Source organism: Bufo bufo, chromosome 2 (assembly GCF_905171765.1).
Source record: "Bufo bufo chromosome 2, aBufBuf1.1, whole genome shotgun sequence".
Classification (NCBI taxonomy): Eukaryota; Metazoa; Chordata; class Amphibia; order Anura; family Bufonidae; genus Bufo; species Bufo bufo.
The window spans coordinates 452,216,282-452,236,479 of NC_053390.1; the positions used below are offsets into that span (position 1 = coordinate 452,216,282).

The 20,198-nt window shown below is 44.5% G+C and overlaps 1 protein-coding gene and 1 long non-coding RNA gene across 3 annotated transcripts; one reads left to right on the forward strand and one right to left on the reverse strand.

The window, feature by feature from the left end:
• Positions 1 to 5,292: 5,292 nt before the first annotated feature.
• On the reverse strand, positions 5,293 to 11,464 carry GPX4 (glutathione peroxidase 4). 2 transcript variants are annotated; one of them, XM_040417573.1, is made up of 8 exons: positions 11,347 to 11,452; positions 9,695 to 9,745; positions 9,097 to 9,191; positions 8,772 to 8,916; positions 6,729 to 6,880; positions 5,785 to 5,809; positions 5,641 to 5,700; positions 5,293 to 5,533 (listed from the first exon to the last, which is right to left on the reverse strand). In XM_040417573.1, exons 1-8 carry the CDS (start codon positions 11,416 to 11,418, stop codon positions 5,501 to 5,503), a joined length of 633 nt encoding a protein of 210 aa, XP_040273507.1. In that variant the 5' UTR covers positions 11,419 to 11,452; the 3' UTR covers positions 5,293 to 5,500. The 2 variants fall into 2 exon arrangements, with proteins under 2 accessions (XP_040273507.1, XP_040273509.1); XM_040417575.1 differs by lacking the exon at positions 9,695 to 9,745 and having other exon boundaries at positions 11,347 to 11,464.
• Positions 11,465 to 12,185: 721 nt separating this feature from the next.
• On the forward strand, positions 12,186 to 19,953 carry LOC120989461. The gene is made up of 3 exons (XR_005776265.1): positions 12,186 to 12,386; positions 12,556 to 12,557; positions 19,943 to 19,953. It is a non-coding gene; the product is annotated as an uncharacterized LOC120989461 (long non-coding RNA).
• The last annotated feature ends 245 nt before the right edge of the window (positions 19,954 to 20,198 follow it).

Genomic DNA, 20,198 nt, shown 5'->3' on the forward strand with positions numbered 1-20,198 from the left:
CCGCCGCCCCCTTGACTTCAAACTGACCGGCGAGATAGCGCTGACGGCGATTAAAACATCATTTTTGGCATGTATGGAGCATCAGATTACTGGATCAAACACATCATTAATAACAGACTGGGGGCTACTATAAGGTAATGCTGGCAGTTTTATATGCGATTTTGAGGTGACAGGTTCCCTTTAAATATCATTCAAAATTGGTGTGCCATAGAATTTCTCTTGCACATTGAAATATCTCTCTGTGAGCACCCACCTACAAGAAGCTGTGCAGATCTCAATAACCCAAAAAAATTCTGGTCAAATTAGGCACATCCTCTGACAGAACAGGAGATATTAAGAAAAACCAACCACCTATTCACACATAGCCATTTAGGTCATAAATGTTAGTGGTAATGTCTCTTTAAACTTGTTTTTCATAGTGAATGACACCAATACCCTACTATTATCTGAAGCACTATTTATTTAGATGTAACAAAACACAATGAAACTGGGATTTTACCAATTCCATTGAAATACTAAGTCTGTTAAAAGGGGTTGTCCTGGTTCAGAGCTGAACTCTGACATATCAGGGGGACTGTCTGGGTGAAAATGGGGCTATGAGCTTCCGATGCTCTCCCTCGCCCTGTGCTGAATTAAACACCCTTAAAGACCAGGCCACTTTTTACACTTCTGACATACCCTACTTTCACCGTTTATTGCTCGGTCATGCAACTTACCACCCAAATGAATTTTACCTCCTTTTCTTCTCACTAATAGAGCTTTCATTTGGTGGTATTTCATTGCTGCTGACATTTTTACTTTTTTTGTTATTAATCGAAATGTAACGATTTTTTTGCAAAAAAATGACATTTTTCACTTTCAGTTGTAAAATTTTGCAAAAAAAAACGACATCCATATATACATTTTTCTCTACATTTATTGTTCTACATGTCTTTGATAAAAAAAAAATGTCTGGGTAAAAAAATAAAATGGTTTGGGTAAAAGTTATAGCGTTTACAAACTATGGTACAAAAATGTGAATTTCCGCTTTTTGAAGCAGCTCTGACTTTCTGAGCACCTGTCATGTTTCCTGAGGTTCTACAATGCCCAGACAGTACAAACACCCCACAAATGACCCCATTTCGGAAAGTAGACACCCTAAGGTATTCGCTGATGGGCATAGTGAGTTCATAGAACTTTTTATTTTTTTGTCACAAGTTAGTGGAAAATGATGATTTTTTTTTTTTTTTTTTGAAAAAAGTCTCATATTCCACTAACTTGTGACAAAAAAAAAACTTCTATGAACTCACTATGCCCATCAGCGAATACCTTGGGGCGTCTTCTTTCCAAAATGGGGTCACTTGTGGGGTAGTTATACTGCCCTGGCATTCTAGGGGCCCAAATGTGTGGTAAGTAGTTTGAAATCAAAATGTGTAAAAAATGACCGGTGAAATCCGAAAGGTGCTCTTTGGAATGTGGGCCCCTTTGCCCACCTAGGCTGCAAAAAAGTGCCACACATGTTGTATCGCCGTACTCAGGAGAAGTTGGGGAATGTGTTTTGGGGTGTCATTTTACATATACCCATGCTGGGTGAGATAAATATCTTGGTCAAATGCCAACTTTGTATAAAAAAAATGGCAAAAGTTGTCTTTTGCCAAGATATTTCTCTCACCCAGCATGGGTATATGTAAAATGACACCCCAAAACACATAAAAATCATCATTTTCCGCTAACTTGTGAAAAAAAATATAAAATTCTAGGAACTCGCCATGCCCCTCACGGAATACCTTAAGGTGTCTTCTTTCCAAAATGGGGTCACTTTTGGGGTAGTTATACTGCCCTGACATTTTCCAGGGGCCCTAATGTGTGGTAAGTAGGTAAATGACCTGTGAAATCCTAAAGGTGCTCTTTGGAATGTGGGCCCCTTTGCCCACCTAGGCTGCAAAAAAGTGTCACACATGTGGTATCGCCGTACTCAGGAGAAGTTGGGCAATGTGTTTTGGGGTGTCTTTTTACATATACTCATGCTGGGTGAGAGAAATATCTCGGCAAAAGACAACTTTTCCCATTTTTTATACAAAGTTGGCATTTGACCAAGATATTTATCTCACCCAGCATGGGTATATGTAAAATGACACCCCAAAACACATCGCCCAACTTCTCCCGAGCACGGCGACACCACATGACACTTTTTTGCAGCCTAGATGCGCAAAGGGGCCCACATTCATTTTATGAGGGCATTTTTAGACATTTGGATCCGACTTCTTCTCACGCTTTAGGGCCCCTAGAATGCCAGGGCAGTATAAATACCCCACATGTGACCCCATTTTGGAAAGAAGACACCCCAAGGTATTCAATGAGGGGCATGGCGAGTTCATAGAAATTTATTTTTTTTGGCACAAGTTAGCGGAAATTGATATATATATATTTTTTTTCTCACAAAGTCTCCCTTTCCGCTAACTTGGGACAAAAATTTAAATCTTTCATGGACTCAATATGCCCCTCACGGAATACCTTGGGGTGTCTTCTTTCCGAAATGGGGGTCACATGTGGGGTATTTATACTGCCCTGGCATTCTAGGGGCCCTAAAGCGTGAGAAGAAGTCTGGAATATAAATGTCTAAAAAAAATTTACGCATTTGGATTCCATGAGGGGTATGGTGAGTTCATGTGAGATTTTATTTTTTGACACAAGTTAGTGGAATATGAGACTTTGTAAGAAAAAAAAATAATAATTTCCGCTAACTTGGGCCAAAAAAATGTCTGAATGGAGCCTTACAGGGGGGTGATCAATGACAGGGGGGGGGGGGGGTGATCAGGGAGTCTATATGGGGTGATCACCCCGTCATTGATCACCCCCCTGTAAGGCTCCATTCAGACGTCCGTATGCGTTTTGCGGATCCGATCCATCGATCAGTGGATCCGTAAAAATCATACGGACATCTGAATAGAGCCTTACAGGGGGGGGGGGGGTGATCAGGGAGTCTATATGGGGTGATCAGGGGTTCATAAGTGACGGGGGGGGGGGGGGTGTAGTGTAGTGGTGTTTGGTGCTACTTTACTGAGCTACCTGTGTCCTCTGGTGGTCGATCCAAACAAAGGGGACCACCAGAGGACCAGGTATATTAGACGCTGTTATCAAAACAGCGTCTAATATACCTGTTAGGGGTTTAAAAAAAAAAAATCACATCTCCAGCCTGCCAGCGAACGATCGCCGCTGGCAGGCTGGAGATCCACTCTCTTACCTTCCATTCCTGTGAGCGCGTGCCCCTGTGTGCGCGCGGTCACAGGAAATCTCGCGTCTCGCGAGATGACGCATATATGCGTGACTCTGCGCAGGGCTGCCGCCTCCGGAACGCGATCCTGCGTTAGGCGGTTAAAGGGGTTGACCAGGTTCAGAGTTGAACCCAGACACCCATATTTTCACCCAGGCAGCCCCCCTGATGTTAGCATCGGAGCATCTCATGCTCCGATGCGCTCCCTTGCCCTGTGCTAGATCATGCAGGGCACGGACTCTTGTTTACAACAACACACTGCTGGGCGGAGGCTTCCACCCAGCCGGGTGTTTAGTGAAGTCACCAGCTCTGATAGGCATGCTCTAGCACTGCCCTAGCCATTTAACTGGCTAGGGCAGCGCTAAAGCCCACACATTAATGCCATGACATCACCGTGCTTCCTGGCAGCCCCATGAAGAGCCCAGTTAGACACCGGAACTCCTGAAAATGCCTTTGCCCTGCACAATTTAGCGCAGGGCAAAGGAGAGCATCGGAGTATGAACTGTCAAGTCAGGGGGGGCTGCCTGGGTGAAAAAAAATAAAAAAATGGAGGCATGTCTGGGTTCAACTCTGAACCCGGACAACCCCTTTAATTGATATTTTTATACTGCTAGGCATAGGCTTCTGCCTAACAGTGTTGATGGTCATGTCACCGACACTGATGGGCAGACTTTAGCGCTGCCCTAGCAGTTTTATGGGTAGCACAGTGCTAATGCCCGCCCATTAGTGCCTTGACATCACCAGACTTACTGCTGGGTGGAAGCCTCTGCCTAGTTTTACCCATGGAGAGCCTGGTATGTCACCAGATCCCAAAAACAATAAAGCTTTTCCCTGCACAATTCAGCGCAGGGCAAAAGGAGAGCATGAAACGCTCCGATGCTCATGTCAGAGGGGCTGCCTGGGTGAAAATAGGGATAGGTCGAGGTTCAGCTCCAAAGCCAGACAATCCCTTTAAAATCTGTATTGAGAATTTTCCCTCTAGTGGCATTGTATTATTAAAAGCAGGCTGTTGATAATAAAGTAGTGAGCTGAATATTCTACAACTACAACTCCTCCCCCACCCCCCCTTCAAACTGGTTTTCCCCATAAAGTGCAGAAACACAGGAATTAAAAATACGTACAGCAGAAATTGACAACCCAGCTCCCTTGTAATACGCATGGTTGTTGGCGGCATGGACAGGCGATTCTGGTCTCAAGCAAAGGTCTCTGTGCAAAAAGTGACTGCCGAGTACAGCACTCAGATTAAGGAGCTTTGAGATAACAAGTTTCTATTACATATATCACTAGTTAAGATCCTAAACACACAAGACTTTAACACTCAGATATTTATGGTCAATAACTGTACTAAATGGCTTCAGGGTCACCATTTTGGTTGTAAAGTCTAACATCTAATCTACGTTTAATAATTAAAGGAAAAAACCACTAATGACTAGCACCAAGATGAGAACTTATTGACCAATGCCAGTTAGGCTACTTTCACCCATGCGGAAGTGTGATCCGGCGGGCAGTTCCGTCGTCGGAACTGCCCGCCGGATCCGCCAATTTGGACGTGACTGAAAGCATTTGAGAGACAGATCCGGATCAGTCTCACAAATGCATTGCAAGAACGGATCCGTCTTGATCCGTCCAGTTTTTTCCGCCGGAGATAAAGCCGTAGCATGCTACGGTTTTCTCTTTTGCCTGATCAGTCAAAACGACGGAACTGAAGACATCCTGAACGGATTACTCTCCATTCAGAAGGCATGGGGATATGCCTGATCAGTTCTTTTCCGGTATATAGCCCTTAGGACAGAACTCTATGCCGGAAAAGAAAACGCTAGTGTGAAAGTACCCTTAGACGAGCAGATGTATGACCACTGTAGAGCCAGCTGTCAAGGGGACACACAGTGTATAGTCTGCATTTGGGGGCAGTTCATGCAGATCTTGTGGTACAGATCGTATCTACAGCTCCATTTTCTAAATAGGCTTTTGAAATGCAAGACTAAATAAACCAATATATTAGTGCATTGTGAATTCACTCAACATAAATGTCAAAAAAAACAACAACTTTAAATTCACATTTTATTTAATTAGATGACATGATCCCATAATCCATGGTTCAGTTCCTGCCAGCAAGTACAGTCTTCCTCCACTGGTGCACGCCAACACACCTTCCGGTCTGCTTCCCCCTCATGGTTTTGAAGCATACCATCATTATGGGGACTGAAGACTGCCATCAGCTGCCAGACACTGGGGACATGGAACGTCTTAAAGACAGCTTGGGAGGTCTTTTTCTATGACCTAGAGCAAAAGGTACATGACATGAGATTAGATTCTGGATACCAGCTATTGCAGTCTATAGTAAAAACCCCAAAAGTTAGTATCACTTCGTTCTAAATGCTACTTACAACTGGATCGTCCATGGGGCTGTATCTCTTAACCACATGACCTTCTCTATTAATGAGAAACTGTAACAAGAAACAATCATTAATAAATAGGAAAAAAAGTGCCCTATCCCAATATCCTAATAACATTCATGACCAAGGTCGTACCTTGGTAAAGTTCCACTTGATGCCACTAGAAGAAACAAGACAGAAGTAAGTATACATGGAAAACAAAGAGCATAAAGTATTTATGAGCAGGTAAACCCCAGTGCTGTAGTCCACAACAGCCATTTCAACTCATTGCAGACACCCAGTTCCAGCTATATGCAATGTTCAATAAGTTATGTAGCGCCACCATATTTCAGAGCACTTTACAATTCAGGAGGTTCAGGTACAATGCAAACTAGACATCAGAATTACAAACTGTAGCAAGGTATTTAGTGGTCATTTCCCCTTTAATTCCTTGTAATGTAGTAGGTTTGTGGTGCCTGGTAGTGTTCCTGAGGTCTGAAGTAACTGTACATGTGTACAGAACCCACCGAAAAGCTTTAGGAGGAGCAAGGAGGCCAGAAACCATCCTGCTATGTAATGAAGAGCAGCTCTCCTGAAGACACCAGGGTAAGACGTGTCCTGCTATCATCACCCGTCTTTGTATCATGTGGGCGTCAACAGGGTGCCATGTTGGGAACCTCGCTCATATGTTCATGGCTTTAGTGACTTATTTTGCGAATATATGACAAGTCATCTTAAATCAATTTTTTCCAGAATCTCAGAATTCATAGTAACACACAAATGCTAAGAGTATATGTAAAAAGTATGGCTGACTTCATTTGGTTAATCAATAGAGTATAGTACTGCATGCAAAAGGAGTCTGCCTAGTCAGAACCCAGAGGCAATAGCAGATTTCATCTTTAATCTGTTTATACAGGGCCCAAAGATAGGAGATCTTTACAACATAACAGTCACAATGAAAAGCCAGGCGTGAAATCTAAAGGCTTTAGACTAATTTGCAGCCAAATTTATGAGGGAGCCTGTTCACCTCTTCGGGACAGCCTTGTAGGCAAGGAGATAATATAAAGAATTCCACAGTACTGGAAACTGCCGACACTTACTCCCCAAGGGTACCCTTCCCTTTAGGTTGCGCCTTCATCCATTTCCACAGAGGGTGGGCACCATCTCCGTTGACGTCAATCTTACTGAACATGTCAAATTCAACTTTGTAGGATGCAGCAAAATCCTTTATTTGAGATTCATCCCCAGGTTCCTTCCATGGGAAATACAAAAACATTTAGCGTCTGCACATACTCATTTTCCAAAAGCAGGATATTAGAGGCATCTATAATATATGAGCAACTCCCTAATATGCTGTCATTTCCACAATCACTTCAGATTAGCATGAACCTATAGTGAAGTACAGGGTAGCCCACCAAAAAGTAGCCACCCTGTAGAATAAGTTACCATAGTACAGTGGCATCATCATGCATTATGTCGCTATTGCACACTGCCACCAATGATATCACAATCTACAATAGCAACATCATACATGTGCCTCTGGTCTAGCGCTGTCAATGAATTGCAAAAAAAAATAAAAAATTGTAGTCCTAGTATGGGTGAACCAGGCAATGGGAAAGGATGTGGATGAAGGCAGAAAGGGTACGGGTAAAGGTGAAAATTGGTTTCTCTTATGATCTAAAGGAAGGTAGTCACTTAGTACAAGAGATCTGCGGTCAGATACAGTGCTTACATCATCCTGTGAGCACAGTACAATGGAGCCGCCATCATAAATTACTATGATCCAATCAGTTTGGGTCAGGGTGTCCACAGTCAGCTGACACATGGGCCATTTTTTCCAGGTTGTGAATCGGCTTTTACGGTACGTTCACAAGACAGTGAAAAAGAACAGCCATTTAAGGGTAGTGTCACCTAATCTAAGCGTTAGACTTTGATCTTCCTTACAATGGTACCTTTCTTTTCTGTGTCCCTCATCGAGATCATGAAAAAGACACTTTTTAAACGTATGCAAATGAGCTTCTGCAAGTGCCCAGGCTCCTCGGTGATGTGCCCAGAAAAAACACCTTTCAGCCCTTCTTTCCCATTATTGCCTCCAGCTTGCGGAAGTCAAGAGCGGCACCAGACTGCAGCCCGGCAAGCTTCAGCGCAGTTGTCTTTAGTTGGCCGGCGCATGTGTAATACGAAAAGCTGTTCCTCTGCCCATAATGGGCTGAGCAGTGCAAAGGTGCGGGCCAACTGCGCTGAGACTTGCTGGCCCACCATCCTCTGGTGCCACTCATGACTTCCGCCGGCTGGAGGAGGTAATAAAAAGGAAAGAAGGGTGAGCCAGAGGGCTGAAAGTTTTTTTTTTTTTTTATGGGCACATCACCGAGGGGCCTGGGCACTTGCGGCAGTAACGCCGCCCCTGGGCACTTGCAGAAGCTCATTTGCATACGTTTAAAAAGTGTCTTTTTCCATGATCTTGATGAGGGACACAGAAAAGAAAGATACCATTGTAATGAAGATCAAAGTCTATAACCTAATCTGAGCAGTCTAAAACACTCAGATTAGGTGACAGACTCACTTTAATGGCTGCTCATGTGAACGTACCGTAAAAGCAGATTCACATGGCTATTCAACCTAGAGAAAAATGGGCCGTGTGTCGGTCAGCCGACTGTGGACACCCTGACCCAAACTGATTGGATCATAGTAATTTATGATGGCGGCTCCATTGTACTGTGCTCACAGGATGATGTAAGCACAGTACAAGAGATCTGCGGTCAGATACAAAGTGACTACCTTCCTTTGGATCATGAGAAACCAATTTTCACCTTTACCCGTACCCTTTCCACCTTCATCCACATCCTTTCCCATTGCCTGGTTGAACTGGTTCAACCATACTATGACTACAACTCCCCCCCCCCCCTCAAACTGGTTTTCCCATAGATTGCAGCAACACGGGAATTAAAAAAAAAAAAAAAAAAAAAATAAAATAAAATCGGTACAGCAGAAATGGACAGCCCAGCTCCCTTGTAATACACATGGTTGTTGGTGGCATGGACAGGTGATCCTGGTCTCAAGCAAAGGTCTCTGTGCAAAAAGCTAAGGCACAATCGCAAGAGGGGGAGAAGATTTTTTTTTTTTTACTGAAAATCAGCCTGTACCTGTTTTCCAAACTGGTTGCAAGGAAACCCGAGGATGCGTAAACCTGCCTCAGCATACTTGGCGTGAAGGTTGACAAGCTGAGTGTAGTTTACTGGAGTTTTTCCTCATTTCGATGCTACATTTACAATGATGCAGACAAAGCCCCTGTGAGAAAGCATTACATAATTACTGGGACAAAGACACAATGTTCCCAGAACTGAGAAGACAAACATTATGGTAACAAACAAGAACAGATCAGCAGCGCAGACTGGACCAAAGGGAAGCTTGACACATCTCCTGAGGGTAAGACGCAAACCACAGGAGAGGCTGGTGAAGGAAAGGTACCTGTATTTCTCGAGGGACACTGCGTTGCCATCTATGTCCGTAGCAGAGAAGTCGTAAATAGTTTTCGCGTTCTTCCAGTCATTCACCTGAGCACACTGAAAAGCACAAACAGCTTAGAAAACACCCGCACATGAACAGCATGAACTGCTCTAGTCACCCAGCACCCTTCCCACCCATTCTGACCTCAGGTGTCTAGTACCGATTCGGTCGCCATTTTAGCACATTTACAGGAGCTGCCGGAGTTTAACTTTGACAACCCCTTTAAAGAGTCACTAACTTTTTACAAAACTTTTGTCAGACATACCAAATATTATGATTGGTGGGGTGTGATCGCCGAGACCCCCATCGATCCCTATAACGAGGGAGAGAAGCACACTTTCCTTGCTACAGACGATGGGCAGAGACAGGACTATTCATAACTTCTATAGTGCCAGTCTCCTGCAGTGAGCGATATACGCGCACACTTCACGGCCCTCGTTCTAGGGATTTCAGGGCTCAGACCCCTCTCTATGACATATCAAAGTTAGTGACCCTTTACGGCCCCAGGGCGAAGAGAAATGCCTACGTGTAGAAAGGGAGGAGGTACCATCCATCTCACCTTAGACACATTAATGAGCGACAGGGCTACTAGACAGGCTTGTAGGATAGTCTGGAAGAGAATGGACATGTGTATTGTACATGGAAATAATCCACCTATACCAGCCATATAACATGTCAATGGGCAACTACAGTCATACTGTTACTTCCACAGCAGATATGACCAGAACCACCAAATTCAAAGGATAAAGTCTATTCACACATGATGGATATGCCAATGGCAAATCTGATGTGGTTTACAAGAGCATCTGTGGCAGAAAGCCAGGGCTGGCGCAACTTTTTAAAGGGGTTATCCAATATCAAACAGCCACCCCATATGCCAGGCCCCTCACAGGTAATATACTTACCCCGCTCCCTGCGCCGCCGCCTCTCCCCGTGTGCCGATGAAAACATCCGGTGTCAGGGTGGAGCAGCCAATGGTAGGCGGCGACACTAGGGAGGCTCGTCTCCGTCTGTCATTAGCTGCTGCTTCTTCCCGCTGAATGTTTTCATCCGTGTACAGGGAGAAGCAACAGCAGTGCAGGTAGCGGGTTAAGTATATTCCCTGTGAGGCACCCGTTTATGATATTGGATAACTCCTTTAAGCACCATGGCGACTAAATTAAATTTACAAATGCCAGTTTTACACTACCTTCACCATTCTCCCAAAAGAGGCGTGGTGTGGGAAGGGCCATGTCTAAACAATGCTTGAAGGCTACACCACCTACGAGCCGTAGTAGATTTCCTTTATGGTCAGCGACCTTTAACATGCTAGCTGTTGTGAAACTCCCTGCATGAAGACTTGCTCAGTCCGCAGAAATCCCACAGAGGAAAATGGAGCATGATGGGAGCTGTAGTTTTGCAGCCGCTGGAGGGCTGAAGACTGCTGAGCCCTGTTCTAGGTGTACAGACGGTCATAAGCGCATCATCCAGCGGCGCAGGGAGATACCAAACACCAGTCTGATAAATGAACCTTAACGGGATAGATTAGTAAAAGGAGCAGAGCAGTTACTTCCCACAACCAGTCAGACCCCAGCCTTCTCAATGGGTTGTACACATTATGAGCCACAACAACAAAGCTCCATAATGGTGATTAGTCACAGCAAAACATGTCCATGGGCCTCTTAAAAGGGGCAATAATCCCAAACTCTGCCTTCGATAAAATAAAAAACCTAATTTTTATGGCCAAAGTAGTTATCATGGGGGCCCACGTGTTCTGTAATCCTTCCTATTAAGCCGACTGGAAATGATCAGTAAATTCAACCGCTGAGCCCACAGTACAATAGATTGGAAAGTATGGCAGAACACGTGCACTGCTCCTTTAAGTGACTGGGGGGCTGGCTAAGCAAGCACTTTGACAGCACTTACATAACGGCTCCTTTCCCATTGATCTGCTCCTAATCCCGAATCGCTAGCCTCTAATCGGACTACCACCGGGCACAGGGTGGGGGAGAGGTGAATGCACACGCAGCGGTTTACCTCGAATGTACCACTACCTAGCGCCAGGGCTCTGCAGTCGTAGCAGAAAACTCCTGACCTCTACACACAGTGCCAGCCTCTACAGGACATGTGACCGCACACACTAACACCCCACTGAGGGTAGGATAACCCGCACAGAGGGCGTCACACCCACACAACTCCCGCAAACACTCAATACCGCACGGCGGTTCTCACCATCGCTCTCCTGCCGCACACCACGCCGAGCAGCACTGTCCTCGCAGCCCCAGAGCACAGGGTTTTCAACATGGCACCACCAAGCACCGCCTTCCCAGCCTACTTCCAGTCCAATCACAGCGAGGGGGCGTGGTCTATACTGACAGTCTTCTGCTGGTGGCCAATCAGGTTGAGGATATCCGTAGCGGCCTGTGGTGAAATGGACGCCCTGGCTGCACGCAGTTAGTTACCACAGAAGATGTGCGGCTGCGGCTTCCGTTCTTTTCAGCAGTTCTTAGGTTTCTGTGCATATGACTTTTTTTTTAACTAGGTTTTTTCCCAGCAGGTAGTGTTTCATTTTGCAGTTCAGCTATACATACAGTACCTCCCAGCTTTTGTAAAGCACCAATTTACCAAGGAACAACATGTGTAGTGTTGAGCGAACTTGTGTTTTAAGTTCTGCGTCCAAAGTTCGGGTTCGGGTTATCGAAGAATCCAGTTATGGATTCCGATACAACGGACCATAATGGAATTTGGAATCCATAACGCGATTCTTTGATAACCCGAACTTTGGACGCGGAAGTTGGGATGTCCCGATACCAGTATCGGTATCGGGACCGATACCGGACATTTGCACGAGTACTTGTACTCGTGCAAATGTCCCCGATACCACTGCCGATACCTGTGCGCCGCTTCTAAATGTGGTCCGCGGCCTGCCCCTGCATCTCGCACAGCAAAAAGTAAAAACAGCTGCTTCTTGCTCCCCTCGCCCTGATTACCAGCTGCCTCCGCTGTCCCCTGCTCCTCGCATGTTTAAGACTCCGCCCACAGCCATCCGACGTGACCAGTTCTGCATGTGGTGGAGGTTGTCTGGAAAGAGACTTTTCCCGCGGCTTCTCTGATTAACACTTTCCGCAGCGGCCGCCACCGTCCCCGACTCCTCCCCCCACAGACATCTGATCTCCGAATCGGAGCACAGGAGCAAGCCAGCCGCGGGAAAAGCCTCTCCAGAGTCCAGACACCCTCCTCACACAGATTTTGCCTGCCAGGAGTTTCCAAAGGTAGAGGAACCGACCCTAGTAAATAATAAGCTTAGGAGAAATTCAGTAAAAAGAGAATATAAAATAAGGTGGAGGGGGGAGGAAATGGGCATATAACAGTGTTTCCCAACCAGTGTACCTCCAGCAGTTGCAAAACTACACCTCCCAGCATGCAAAGGCATTCTGGGAGATGTAGTTTTGCAACTGCTGGAGGCACATTGGTTGTGAAACACTGTTATATGCCCATTTATAAATTTATTAACCCTTGTACAAAGGAAAAGTAAACATTGCTATCAGCAACTGCGCCGCTGTTTCTTTGTACAAGGTTTGATAAATCTCCCCTATGACTAAATTAAATTGAAATGTGCTGTAACATTACTACTACCAAAAAGGTGAAGAAAGTTATTTATTGCATCCTTTCAGTGCACAGAGCCGCCAGCAAAATGTCAGCAGTGTGGAAGCATTTCAAAATTTGTGAGGACAACCCACGCATGGCAGAATGCAATCTTTGTTCTACAAAGATATCAAGAGGAGGTGCAAAAGTTAGCTCATATAATACTAGCAATCTTATAAAACACCTAAAAATAAAACATAAAAATGAGCATGGAGAATGTGCTGCTGTTTCTACCAGCAGTGCTCGGCAGCCAACACTGGAGGAAACCCTAGCAAGACGAGAAAAATTTTCAAGAGATAACCCAAGAGCTATACAAATAACAGAGGCGCTTACTAAGTTTATTATTCTTGATGATCAACCACTGTCAATAGTGGATAACATGGGTTTTCGAAGATTTGTTAATGTTTTAGAGCCAAAGTACGAGATTCCCAGTCGCCACTATGTCACTGATGTAATCTTACCACAAATACATGACACCGTTAAAAAGCATGTCACCAGCATGTTGCAGGTGAAGAAGAATGCCATCAGCTTCACTACTGACATATGGAGCTGCAGTGTGAGTCCAGTGTCCTTAATTAGCTTAACAGCGCAGTGGATAGATGAGGATTTTTCTCTAAAACAAGTTATGCTCCATGCGAAGGCATTTCAAGGCTCTCACACTGGTCAAGCAATAGCAAACATCCTTCAGGAAATGCTTGAGACTTGGGCAATTCCTAAAAGTTCTGTTCATGTTGTGGTCCGTGACAGTGGCAAAAATATGATAAAAGGCATGGATGAAGCTGGACTTTGCAGTATTTCCTGTGTGGCACAGGAATCGCATTTTACACCCTCCTACCATCCTAAATACTTCCATCCCCGATACTCCAGATTCTTTTCCTCTACCTTCCGCACTAAATGCATGGGAGTTATTAACCTGTTACGGAACTCATTTCCATTTCAGATAACTGATCACATTACTGACCAAGAGGGACGCTATGTTATCTTATTAGGAGAATACAAAGGGAAAGTTATGTGTGTAGTTAACGTGTATGCCCCAACTGAGGACCCGATTACCTTTTTCATCCATATGTATCATTTACTAGAGGCATTACGGTACGATGAGTTAGTATGGGCAGGGGACTTCAACTTTGTGATGAACCCCTTGATGGATCGCTCTTCTCAGCTTAACACCCCACGCTCAGCTGCCCTGGGACACCAGATTATGAATGTTATGAAATCTCTTTCCTTAGCTGACTCCTGGAGGGAGTATAACGGCACTCAGAGAGGCTATACTTACTACTCCCCCGCCCACCATCTATATACACGCATTGATCTGATTTTAATCTCCTCATCCCTTCTACCGCACCTGGCTTACTGTAGACACCAAGTGATGTCATGGTCAGACCATGACATGGTTGTTGCGGATGTCACCCCGTCTACCCCCACTAGTCGGCTGTTTACATGGAGGTTTAACGAGTCATTATTGACCAGGCCTGTTGTACGTGATCGAATTCAGGATGAGTTAAAACAGTTTTCCTGGATAACTCTGACCCGGATATAGACCCTGTAGTAGTCTGGCTCTCTCACAAGGCCTTTATGAGGGGCCAAATTATCAAGGAGGCCTCACGTTTGAAAAAAGAAAGACACACAACCCTACTAAATCTTGAGTCCAAGCTCAGCAGATTAGTAAAGGCCCACCAAAGAACTCCCTCATTGTATCTGCTTAGGGAGATTAAAAACGGCAAACTTCAAATTAACATGATTCTCACGGATCAAATGGAAAAATCACTACGCTGGACCGCATCCTACTATTATAAAGCCAAGCAAAAAATTAATCAGGTGTTCCAGATTCGATCAAAGACAGGCCAGATTTCCTCCAACCCAGAAACCATATACCAGACCTTTCACACATTTTATCAAAAACTCTATGCTAGACCGAGTGATAGACAGGGGCAAGAGTATAGCAATTTTCTAACTTCCATTAGATTACCACAGGTCTCTCCTGAAGCAGTGTGTGACCTAGGCAAAGCAATAGTGAACGAGGAGGTGGAGCTATCAATTAAGACCTTAAAATTAGGCAAAGCGCCTGGCCCGGATGGTCTGTCAGCCCTTTACTATAAAAAATTTGCTCCCCTGCTAACCTCCCATATCACTAAATTTTGTAACCATATAATGCAAGGTAATACCCCTCACCCTGATTTTTTGGCAGCTAACATAACGGTCATTCCCAAGCCCAAAAAAGACCATTTGTCTCAGTCCAACTATAGACCAATTTCCTTACTGAACGTGGACACAAAAATTCTCACATCTATACTTGCTCGTCGGCTCAATAACCTACTTCCTAACGTCATTGGCAAAGACCAAGTAGGGTTTATTCCAGGCAGGGAAGCCCCTGATAACATACGTAAAATCCTCAACCTGATCCAGGTAGCAAATAAAAGGAACACACCGTTAGCTGTCCTAGCCCTCGATATAGAAAAGGCCTTTGATTCTGTCACATGGGATTACTTACACCTGGTTCTCCAATCTATGGGTATTAAGGGTCCATTTGTGCAGGCTATCAGGGCTCTTTACTCCACTCCAGTTGCATACCTTAAGCTCCCGTCCATGAACCCTGCCCCCATTCAAATACTTAGAGGTACACGTCAGGGATGCCCTCTATCTCCGGCACTTTTTGCTTTAGCGATGGAACCTCTTGCCATCTCTATCAGAAGTGATCAGAATGTGTCAGGGGTCAAGGTCGGAGACACGGAGCACAAGTTGAGTTTGTTCGCAGATGACCTCCTCCTTTCCCTTACTAATCCTCTTGTCTCCCTGCCAAACCTCTTACGACTTCTGGAATCCTTTTCAGAGATCTCTGGGCTCCGTGTTAACCATCAGAAATCAGAGCTTATGCTATGCAATACCTCCCCCTCCTTGAAGTCGCTCCTATTACAAAATTTCCAGTTCCACTATTTACCCAATCATATACCATATTTATGTACGGTAGTGCCCACTCAACCTCACATGATGTATAAGCTGAACTACACCCCTTTATATCGAGCTATTAGAGAAGACCTTAAAACCTGGAGCACACCTGTAACATCCCAGAGTATGTCACTAAAACTTTGTCACCCAGCTTCATGATGTTAAAGTGTAGATGTGTTGTCATCTTGTGTATCCTGACATTGTATTTATATTGTATGCCATTTCTATGTCTGTATTGAATATATTTGCTGTAATTCCAAATGTACACCAGCAGGTGGCAGCAATATGTAGACAGAATAAAGCCAGTTAGTATACCTAGACTGGAATGTTCCATTCCAGGCTAGCTTCCCCCTATCTGAGGAGGAGTGGAATGTTCCCACATCCTACTTCAGAGGGAGGACAGAAAGTTCTAGGCAGTGTACCAGCCACCCCCTGTTGGGGTAGGCTGTGTGAATAGGAGCTCCCAGAAAACAGGGATCCCAACCAAGGATTCAGGCCTTTGCTGAGGCCCAAAGCAACATTCCCAGCCTGAGTTCCTTACCTCAGCTGGATGACAAAGAAAGCAGCAACTTCAGAACTATCAGATCTCCAGGAAGAAACCACCATTCCCTGCGAGCAGTCCTATAAGTACAGATTCCAGAACAAGGAGAAGATAAGTACCTCCATAGCTAGTCAGGCCCAAACCAAGCAGATCATAGATAGAGCAGAAGACCGATACCTGCCAGATTCTTAGGGGCGTATGTACTAGATGCAGAATATATATATATATATATAATTATTGCCACATATTGCCAATACCTGCTGGGACCCTAGACTATTGCTGTAACATTGTATGGATCTAGAGCTGCATAAGATAACCTCAAGTAAAGACAAGTTGGACCCTATTCTCTGTGTGGAATTCCATCATTCCTCCATTACTCCTATTTACAACACTCAATTTGTTGCATGTGAGCCAGGATACAGGAGTCCAGCCGTACTCAGGTAGGAGACACCGTTGACACAATACAGAGACAATATCCCCCTCTGGCATTCCTAACCTAGTACATGAGCTATACCATCTTAAAGGGCCCTTCTACAGTACCTGCGCAAGCTGCAACTGGCGTCACAAACTTATTTACACCTAAATCTGACCCACTGCATAGCAGCCCCAATGACCCAGTGTCCTGCTCATTGCATACCCATATCATAGATAGGTAGAATACATGTAATCAGGATGGTAGTCTTGCCTAGGCTCCTATACCTATTCCGGACTATACCATTACCAGTCCCGGGTGGGGATCTCCGCGACCTACAAAGGGAGGTACTGAAGTTCATCTGGGGCAATAAACGTGCCCGTATAGCTCAGGCTACCATGTGCCGACATAAAACACAAGGGGGTCTCTCAGTCCCCGACTTCATAAAATACTACAAAGCTGCTAGATTAGCCCAGCTTTTTTTGATACATACTAAACCAGAGACACACCCCCTATGGGTCTCGATAGAACAATCCCTTCTTTCTCCATGGTCGTGGAGAGCCCTACTCTGGACTACCCTATCTCTTCCGATAAAGATACGTTCTAACTCACCGCTGTCCTACCAAGCCCTGTTGTTGTGGAGATCCGTTAGGTTCAAGTTAGCCCTACAATCGAAGCTCTCTCCACTCCTCCACTTAATAGGTAACCCTGCCTTCCCACCGGGATTGAAGGCTTCCAATTTTAGCTGGTGGATTGACAACAAATGTACCACTTTGCATAGATTCTTGGTCAGGGGAAGGTTGATTGCCCTGAATGATTTTAAAGATAAATTTGACCTCCCTAGAGGTGAATCATTCACGGCTAATCAAGTATTCTCATTTCTCCACTCTTTGAAGATTGATAATCTGAACTTAGACTTTACCCCCTTTGAACGTTTTGTCACCTTTTCTTTATGTAGGCAAGGATTATTGTCCAGACTGTATGGAATGCTGGATCCCTCGCCTGATGGAGTTCGACTCCCGTATATGGTGGAGTGGGAGAAGGATACACAGGTAGAATATCCACTTTCAGAGTGGTTCCTCCGTTCCCAAACTCTAACCAAAAACTCTTGGCAAACCACATTGGCAGAGACCTCTGTGAAGGTCCTTCATAGAACTCATTTAGTGCCTTTTCGGCTACACTGTATATATCCAGAGGTGTCGCCACTATGCTTTAGGGGATGTACTGAAAATGGTACAGTTTACCATATCTGGTGGACATGCCCTCATGTCCAACTGTTCTGGTCTAAAATTGGCAGATTGCTTTCCACAGTTTTAGGCTGTAGTTACCAATCTACCCCCGCCTTATGTCTCTTAGGGGATAAGCCCCCTTGGCTAACATTTGCCAAATTCAAACTATCGCAACATATTCTAATGGCCGCCAGAATTCATATTGCGTTCAAATGGAAAACTAGTACCTTAAGCTATCAGGCAGTTTTAGATAAGGTCCTTCATAGAACTCATTTAGTGCCTTTTCGGCTACAACGTATATATCCAGAGGTGTCGCCACTATGCTTTAGGGGATGTACTGAAAATGGTACAGTTTACCATATCTGGTGGACATGCCCTCATGTCCAACTGTTCTGGTCTAAAATTGGCAGATTGCTTTCCACAGTTTTAGGCTGTAGTTACCAATCTACCCCCGCCTTATGTCTCTTAGGGGATAAGCCCCCTTGGCTAACATTTGCCAAATTCAAACAATCGCAACATATTCTAATGGCCGCCAGAATTCATATTGCGTTCAAATGGAAAACTAGTACCTTAAGCTACCAGGCAGTTTTAGATAGAGTTAATAGGATTCTACTGTATGAAAAGCTCTCAGCCATTCGTATGGATACTTTTGAAGCGTTTGAAAAGCTATGGGAACCCTGGGTCTCCTCTTCCTACTCCGCCAATGTGCAACAAAGTCTATCTCTGTAATGACAACTATGCCGTATAAGGCTATCTCAGAAATAAGAGGTGTATAGGCCATTCAATTATGTGATGTTATAGTATTGCTCTCTACTTTCTAGCTGATAATCGCTATTGGATCTCCCTCTGACGATTGTTATTGTCATTTTTATTTTATTCCTTTATTATTTTTTTTAAATCAAATCGTTTTTATTGAACAATAAATACATAGTAAAACATAAAACAATACGTTGTATTTTCCTTTCTTTACATTATCCACCGTGTGGAATCAGTGAACAACAGTAATCATAGAGATACCAACACACAGTTTTATCACGTATCTATACATTACGTGTACACTTGTTAAAACAAATATTTTAGACATAGAATTACCAGTATCTCAACCTTCCCAACATCCCTCCCCCCCTCACCCTGCCCTAACCCCCCCAACCCTAACAACTGGTCACGAGCCTATATAACCACATGGGTATGAGATAACCATTCACTCCACATTTTATCAAACTTCTGAGGACACCCTCTCTTCACATACACCCCTTTTTCAAGTATCAGCATGTCATGCACCTTCCGTTCAAACTCACTCAGTGTAGGCGGACTTCCCTGGATCCACCTCATAGCAATCAGTTTCCTGGCCACATATAGCAATCTCCCCACAGCTACCTTAACCAGTTCAGTCCCTCCAATCTCAGACACATACCCCAGAATACACACCTTAGGATCTTTTTGAATTTTCAATGTCAGTTTGCTATTAATCATATTCCTAACATCCTCCCAATAATTACCAACTACTGGACAAGACCACAGCATATGCAACAAGTCTGCACCATCTTCCATACACTTTGGACACTTGTCATCACTTCTCACTCCTATCTTTTTCAGGAACACCGGTGTTTTGTACACTCTATGTATGATAAATAGTTGGGACAGTTTGCCCTGTTCACTCAAGGACACCTTGGGGACTCCTTCCAATATATCTTCCCACTTATCCTTAGACATATCTCCCACGTCAGCCTCCCATTTTTTCATTCTTGAAAGCGGATATCCCTCTAAGAATTTTTCCAGTAAAAGAGCGTACACCTGTGATATTAACCCTCTTTTTCCCCCACCTGTCGGAAGAACAAGCTTATGAACCACCTCCATTTGAGCTATCTCACATCCTTTCCGCAACGTGACCTCAAGGGCATGCCTTATTTGAAGATATTTATAGAACCACTCCCTAGGGATATTAAATTCCTGCTGCAGGTTTTGAAATGACTTACATATCTTGTCCTTAATTAATTGTCCAATTCTCGTCACTCCATAAGTTTCCCAGTTCCTAAGTCCTGGTATGGCAAATAGTTCTGGCAACAAGTGGTTCTTTCCAATAGGAGAAAGTTCACTAATACCACCCACTCCTCTTAGCTGCTTCACTTTTGCCCAAACTTTTTTCATAAGTTCAATAAGAGGGAGTTTTTCCCTCCCTGCATGCATTCCTGAGCCTTCCAGAATGCCCATGAGGTCACGACTGCCCAGCCAATGCTGCAATATTATCACGGTCGGCGTGACTATCACATACGTGACACAGAGGGAGGGAACAAGGAAGGCCCTGCCCAAG